The 7319-nt window shown below is 36.9% G+C and overlaps 1 protein-coding gene across 4 annotated transcripts in view; it reads right to left on the reverse strand.

The window, feature by feature from the left end:
- LOC109542402 (matrix metalloproteinase-14) overlaps window positions 1-7319 on the reverse strand; it is a gene marked incomplete at its 3' end in the record, with an annotated part of 31907 nt that overhangs the window by 7914 nt on the left and 16674 nt on the right. For 2 of the 4 annotated variants that reach the window (XM_048662591.1, XM_019911620.2), the window contains 4 exon segments: window positions 695-936; window positions 1295-1399; window positions 1618-1741; window positions 6498-6539. In XM_048662591.1, the coding sequence (XP_048518548.1) occupies window positions 695-936; window positions 1295-1399; window positions 1618-1741; window positions 6498-6539 (513 nt within the window). 4 annotated transcript variants of the gene reach the window in all.

The raw sequence follows: 7319 nt of genomic DNA on the forward strand, positions 1-7319 counted from the left end.
ATAATCTAAATCAGCGACAAGTATAGTTTTGGGATGCGCGTTCAAGTCGCTTGAAAAGCTATAATTTTGGACAAAAAATAGTGAATTTGTCTAGGACTTTGCCCCTCAAAGAGGCACCGCACGTTTTTAAACCTGAATATCTCCAAAACGGTTGAAAATAGCTGAGTAGCCGTAAGGAACTTTTCGATAGAGCGATTCAAATACTTGCGTTTTGCAAACCAGTCTTAATCCAAATTCCTAACCTTTAAAAAATTTAAGATAAAAAGGCGATACTTACTTCATCGTCCCACTTTAAAATCGCCTATATCAGAAAGGTCTAAAAATATCCATTCGGTCCTAATGACCTTTTAGATGGAGAATATCGACGGCTACATTTCGTCAATTAGGTTTCACTGGTAAATCCTAACCTCTAAAAAGCTAGAAGCAAAAGCGTGAAAGTTTGGGGGTTTTTGCCCAATTTCTCGTTACTTTCTACGCATTTTGGCCGGTGATCAAGTCATATCAGTCCAGACAAGTGTATATAACACAACAATGGGCTTTTTTACAAATACAAACACGGCAAATTTTTGAAATAACTGAACGCAAGCGCTCTATAAAACATCCAACTAAGAGCAAGCGTCTACTTGGGGGTTTCTGCAAGCAGCATTCCATTGTTCTATTTCTGTCCCCAAAGGGAACATCGTGGAAAACTCACCGGAAAATAGGCATGTGCCAAAGTGCCTCCAGGCCCATCAAACGGATCGCCATCTCCATGTTCCCCAGTCTCAAATCGGATCTCAATGTGAACCTGGCCGCTCTTAGGAGTGAAGCTGAGATCCGTGTATCCAGACCAGACATTGAAGGCTCTTTGCACTTCCGCATCCACTTCTTTGCGCTTCAGCTTTGGCGGGTATTTGGAGATTTTGTAGCTCAGGTTCTTCACCTTCCATCTGCTGCCTAATAAACAATGTGTAGCGTTAACAAAGCTTGACGACTTCAACAGTCGGATCACGTCGCTCTGAAGAATTGCATCGTCTGCCAGAACAGGGCAAAGCCTTTGGTTGCTGTTAGTCACTCGCATGTGACATATGTTTGAAGAATCAACCGAAATTCTTCAGTGACTTAAATGAGGAGAAGAACGACTTAATTCCATGAAGAATTATTCAATGCTTGTTGATGATTTCAGTTAGTCGAGGTTATCAGGCGACTATTGTTTAAGCGCATATTAAACCGTCGGGATGTAAATCCGCAATTATCGATGGATTAATTTTTTATTGTCGTCGTAAAAGCAAAATAATTGAACTCTGAGCTCTACCTTGTAAAGCGTATCGCTTCGCTCTGTTGTCGCCAGTGCCAACTTTGTCTTTGACTCCACATCGGGGCAGTTGCATAGTTTCCATAGTCTGGTCGTCCAGTTCGCCTACAAATTCACAGCCTGTTAGTTTTGCGCAATTTTTATCGAAATTTATTGAATTATTCAGGCATGCACCAGCATCACACACATAGTTGTGCAATGGGCAATAATTGATGCTGGTGGCAACCTTAACCCATTGTACAAGGTGATTCAACATTATTTCCCGCAGGTTGCGGCTGAGAAAAATCATGCTGGAGGTGACCAAAATATAGCTGAAAACCTACCGGTAACAGTGAGGCCTGCAAAGCTTTGGAAATCCTCAACTGCTTTCCTGAAGCTGCTTTCGTCCAAAAGTTGACTGGAATTGGCTTTGACTGGTCCCAAGTATCCGTATTGGGACAGGTAGAGCTAGAAGAAAAACTCTAGTTAGCAGACAGATAAAAAAGTATATATCCAAAGCCCCTTGAACAACAACAGGCAGGTCTATTTACAAATCAGCGCTATCTAGAATAAATATTCACATTTCAAAGAGCTGAAATCCCAGAAAGCCCAGTTACACCTCGTCTGATAGTAGGTGTTTATCAGTGAAATGTTGCAATGTTGGATATTGTTTAACAGATAACACAACCTTGGCAGAGTTTTTCGGTAATTTGGGTGAAAATGGAATTTCTAGTACACAAGGACTGGTTCTAGTTGTAGTAGGAAAAGTTGAGTAGTTTAAGCTCGACCATACTCAAGCTTCAGATGCACAATTTAAATTTGATTTTTTGTGCATGTTTAAAGAGAGCATGATTGGGACAAGTTTGCCTGAAAATTGCAGAAAAATTTCCAGAAGTTCAACAGATGCTTACAATTTATAGTCCTTTTTGAGAGTTTCCAATTTTTAAATTTAGTGGCGCTTGATTGAGACATGCTTGTTTTTAAATTACCGAAAGTTTGGACAAATTTAACTGATGCTTGGAATTTACTCAAATTGTCCACGTTCAGCAGGTCAGACTTGCTCCATAAGTGTACAACATTTCAGGGCAATCCGTATTTTAGTTTCGGATTTGTACATAAAATGCAGATAGTTTAAATATTTTTGGAAGTTCAACAGATTCTTTAAATTTATTTAAATTCTATCTGTTTCTCAACTGAAAGTAGTGCATGTTTGGGATAATTTTGTATTTTTTTTACATAAAACTAAACATTTTTAGAAGTTTTACAGGTTTTTAAAATATCTCAGAATGTTGTGCGTCTCATCAACGAGGTTTTATAGAATCCACCAAAATTACACCTCCGGTGCGGTTTTAGTAAACCAGTTCTGATTTTTTTAAGACGTACAATTGAGATATTTTTGTTTCTATGTTTCAGAGAGTTTCAAAATTTCCAGAAATTCCACCGATGCTTGCAATTTATTGACACTTTGTAAGTTTGTCTTATGGAATTATTTATTATTCTCGTTTTGTGAGTGTTAAAATTCCGAATTTTTCAAAGAAAATGTTGTATGTCTCACTTCTTTCAATAAATGTAACTGAAAAATTATAAAAATTGAACAAAAGCTTGAAAACTCTTCAAAATTTGACTGCTTTTCAGATCAACGTTCTTCTGTAAAAGAATAAAGTTGCAACTCCGTATCTGTTAAAGTTTGTGAGTTGTGAATTTCTAGAAATAGTCGGCTATGATTATGGAACATTTTGAAATAGCGGAATATTTTTCTTTTTTCAACGACAAAAAAGTTTATAGGCGTTTAACGAGTAGTCGGTTCGAAAATTGACCATCTTCTATGTAGATGCAAAATTTCAAATCCAGATCTTTTAAAGTATGTGGGTTGTGCGATTTTACAGTACACGATTTTACTGATACAGTGGTGCATCAGAAGAACAGGTTTTTATATAACAGACAATTTGAAAATTTCTAAAATCTCAGTCAGTGCTGAAAATTTAACGAAAATTTGCCGATTTATCACACAGCTCTTCTTCTATATATGTACAAAATATGCCGTTCGCACCTGTTAAAGTTTGCGAGCTCTATTTTTTCGGGACCGTGCTGAATCATTGATACCAGTTTCCGAACAGCTGACTTTTGGAAAAATTCTAGAAACCCACTGGGTAGATGTGGTTTAATGAAATTTTGTACAATTGGCAACTGAGTCTTCTGCTATAAGTTTTCAAAAATTCAACCGTGACACTGTTGAAGGTAGTTAGTTATCAATTTTTTAACAGCTGTTTGTGATTATAGCAAGTCTTTAAACAACAGTCACTTTGGAAATTTCTAGAAACTCAATCAGTGCGAGACATTTAACCAAACTTTGCAGATTTTTCAAACAGGTCTTCTTCTATACATGTACAAAATATTCCGTTCGCATCTGTGAAAGTTTGCGAGGTGTAATTTTTCGGAACCGTGCTGAATCATTGATACAAGTTTTCAAACAGCAGACTTTTGGAAAAATTCTAGAAACCCACTGGGTAGCTGTGGTTTAATGAAATTTTGTACAATTAGCAACTGAGTCTTCTGCTATAAGTTTGTAAAAAATCAACCGTGACACTGTTGTGATTAGTTAGTTGTCAATTTTTTAACAGCCGTTTGTGATTATAGCACGTCTTTAAACAACAGTCACTTTAAAAAGTTCTAGAAAATCAGCAGGTGCTCAGATTTTAATGACACTCTGAGCCTTTTTCATATGAGTCTACTCCTATACATATAAAAAATCTCAGTCCTCCACCTCATACAGTTTTCGAGCTGTGAATTTACATTAACAGTGGTGCATGTTAACGACACATAAGTTTAAAAATTGCACAAAACCAAAATCAGCGTTTTTATTTATAAAAAAGTTTCATAAAGTTATCAAGTAAATCCCATCACATAAATATGGAAAGTTTATGCCCTGCATCTATTTAAATTGACGAGTAGTGATTTTTTCCATCAGCAACCAATTCCAAATAGATGCATCGACAAAGTATTAATTATACCAGAGGAAGTGGCGTCCTTCAACCACAACCATACCACAATATTAATTTGCCGATTTGCTCGTTCTAAACATTGAAACCAATTCAAATGGCCTAGAGCTAGAATGGTCACTAAATCACACAAAAACAACCTCCAACAGCTTCCTGGATTCTTCAAGACACTCTGGCTGATCTATTTCTGATCGTCTGCGCAAAATTTCCTGTCTCTTCTTCGGACTGTTTGCAAAATTCCTCTGTAGCATTAATCGATGATAATCGATGATCAAATTAATATTCCGGCTGCATCTTTTTAATGGCCATACATCAAATGCATTGAAAGCGCTAATGAAAGGCGATTCAATCATTGGTCGATTCCTTTGTTCGAAAATCATGTTTCACACAGTTTCAAATCAATGCATATCGGTGTGTTGGTTTGCATTTCAACTACTTCCGAAATGAATCACAGTTCTGCCAGTTTACCCACCATTCTTTGGCTCAGTTCTACCATTTTTTAATGGAAACGTTCTGGAAGGTTCCACTAACCAACGAACTGCCGATCTAGTTGCAGTTTTCGGATATGGAATGTAAATTTTGCTACTTAATCAAGCATAAGTTGCTGACGCAACATACTCTTGACCCTCCGGTTGATCAAGGTGCGCCTTTCTCCAAGATGGAATGATTCAGTCAATGAATGAAACAAGAAAAAACGTAAAATGCCGCCTACTTAACATTTCCCATATTCGGCAGAAATTTCTCAGAACCAGTGAGTAATTTTCTCGGGTTCACCTGCTTGACTCACTCTTGGGTTAAGCGACTTTGCTTTAGTCCGTGGGCATAAGGAAAAGCCACTGATTAGACCAATTTCACTGGGGAAAATGTGCAACTAACATTGATGTGATTGAATCTGAACCACTTCAACTGCCCCCTGTTCGCTTCCTCCATCAACGAGTCACAAAAGCACATTGATATCACAAAAACAAATCTACCAAACTACGAATTTTCATTATTATCAACTAAATCCAGTGAATATATTTGCATATGTACAGAATTGCAGGTGCGTTGAATAGTTTGGTTGAAACATACCGCTCCTAAGAAATCATCGTACTCGTCCTCATAAGACTCTACGGAACCTTCATTATAACCCTGGGGGGAGTCGGACTAAATACGAAAAAAAACATTAAAATCTCGTCAAACTGCTACAGTTTAATGCGGTGGGATGGAATGTATTTACATATGTGCATTACTGGTGCCTAAAAGAGAAAAAATTCGGCAACGTACCCGCTTTAGAAAATCTTTGTACTCGTTCTCATAGAACTTTCGGGACTAAACAAAAAAAAACTTATTAGACAATTGAAGGGCGAAATTGTACAGTGAGTTTCCTTATTTATTGAATTAGCTCACAGGAAATTCAGAAGATTCCAGCAAGTTAACTGGGGCTCGAAATTTATGGAAAGTTTGTGCGTTTCTAGAAGAAGTCTTGATCTAGAAATGTGCCAAATCTGCAGGGTTTCACTTTCAAGGTTTAAAAGTTAGGCATTTTTTGAGACAGTGGTGCATAGTTGGGGCACGTTTTCAGATTTTGAATAATTAATAATTTTTGGAAATTCAATTAGCGCACACAACTACTTGAAAATTTGTTCAAGTTTCTATCTCTAAGGTTTTAAGCGCCCTGCAGCTTCAGAGGCAGTGGGTGCATGATTAGGATAAAATCTCAAATTTTGAGAACAAAAATCTATTGAAAATTAATCAGAACTACCAAGGAATTGAAACGTTGCAGATGACTTAACGAAGTCCTCCTCTATAAGGGTGCAAATTGTCAGGATTGTATCTGCTAAAGTTTGAAAGTTGTGCATTTTTGAAAACAGCGCTGCAGATTGAGACATATTTCGAAATAACCCAGCTTTTCACTATTTTTTGGACATTGATTAAAATTTGAAATTGAATGAATTTTTGCACACTTCTCCACGAAATCGTCCTCCATAAATGCGAAAAATTTCAGCCCTTAAACTGGTTTAGTTTGTGAGTGATTGGACATTTTTCAAGACCGTTTAAACTGCAATAAATAAGGAAAGCTCTGTACAAATGGAAGTAAAACTGTACATTACTGCAGTATTTACCCCGTCCAACTAAACCTTGACCCCTAGTCACTTAATCGGTAAAAAAGTACGCATTTGTGTATATTACAGTCAATAGGTGCAAATCAGCCCTTAGATCAGAACAATTCTACTCAAACCTACCGTTCCTAGCAGGTCATTGTACTCATCGTCATAGAACTTCCACTAAATGAGGAAAAAAAAACAAAAAATAAGATTAACGGGAAAAATCATCCAATTCTGCGGAACCCAATGAATTTCATTCATTTGGGCAACATGTTGATGTTTTTGCGGTTAATTAAGCGTTATATTGGTGCCAGATCTTTAGCATATGTTGTTGCTATTGGCCCCAAAACAACCATAAACCCATGAATCATCCGATTCTTGATATAATTTTTAATCATAGGTGAAGAGGTTACTGGCGACATCTTGAGTGAAATATAAGCTCAGTCACGCTTAGGGTGACCAATCGCAACCAAACAAGCCTGGAAATCTGCTGATTTAATTTTCAATCATCGACGAGGCAAATTCATATTTTGAGAATTTGATTAAAATTGCAGATTTGTCAGCAGAAGCACTTTGCATAAATAGCAGATGAGTATGCAAGGCTTGAATACTGGCCGGCTTGACTTGCGATTGTTTCCGAGGTTTTCATTCAATTTTTTAGTAAAAGGAATGAATGAGGCACAGAAGAGGAATAATTAAATGCTTAGATTTGAATGTTGATTGATTAATTGATTTTTTTTTGACGAAGTTTGCGCGAGTTGGAAATTTCTAAACATTCACAACACATTCGAAGTTGCAGATAGTTTAGAAAATTTTCGAACTTTCACAGGTTCACAAAATTTTAGTATTGCATCTAATATTTTCCGTGTTATTAAGCTTCATAAATAGTGGTGCTTGATCAGGACACGTTTTTATATATTAAAAAGTTTGAACCATTCTGCAGTTAATTGGACCCTGGAA

The sequence above is a fragment of the Dendroctonus ponderosae genome, unplaced genomic scaffold, assembly GCF_020466585.1.
Source record: "Dendroctonus ponderosae isolate FM_Combo_2020 unplaced genomic scaffold, Dpon_F_20191213v2 Dpon_F_20191213_11, whole genome shotgun sequence".
In the NCBI taxonomy this organism is placed as follows: Eukaryota; Metazoa; Arthropoda; class Insecta; order Coleoptera; family Curculionidae; genus Dendroctonus; species Dendroctonus ponderosae.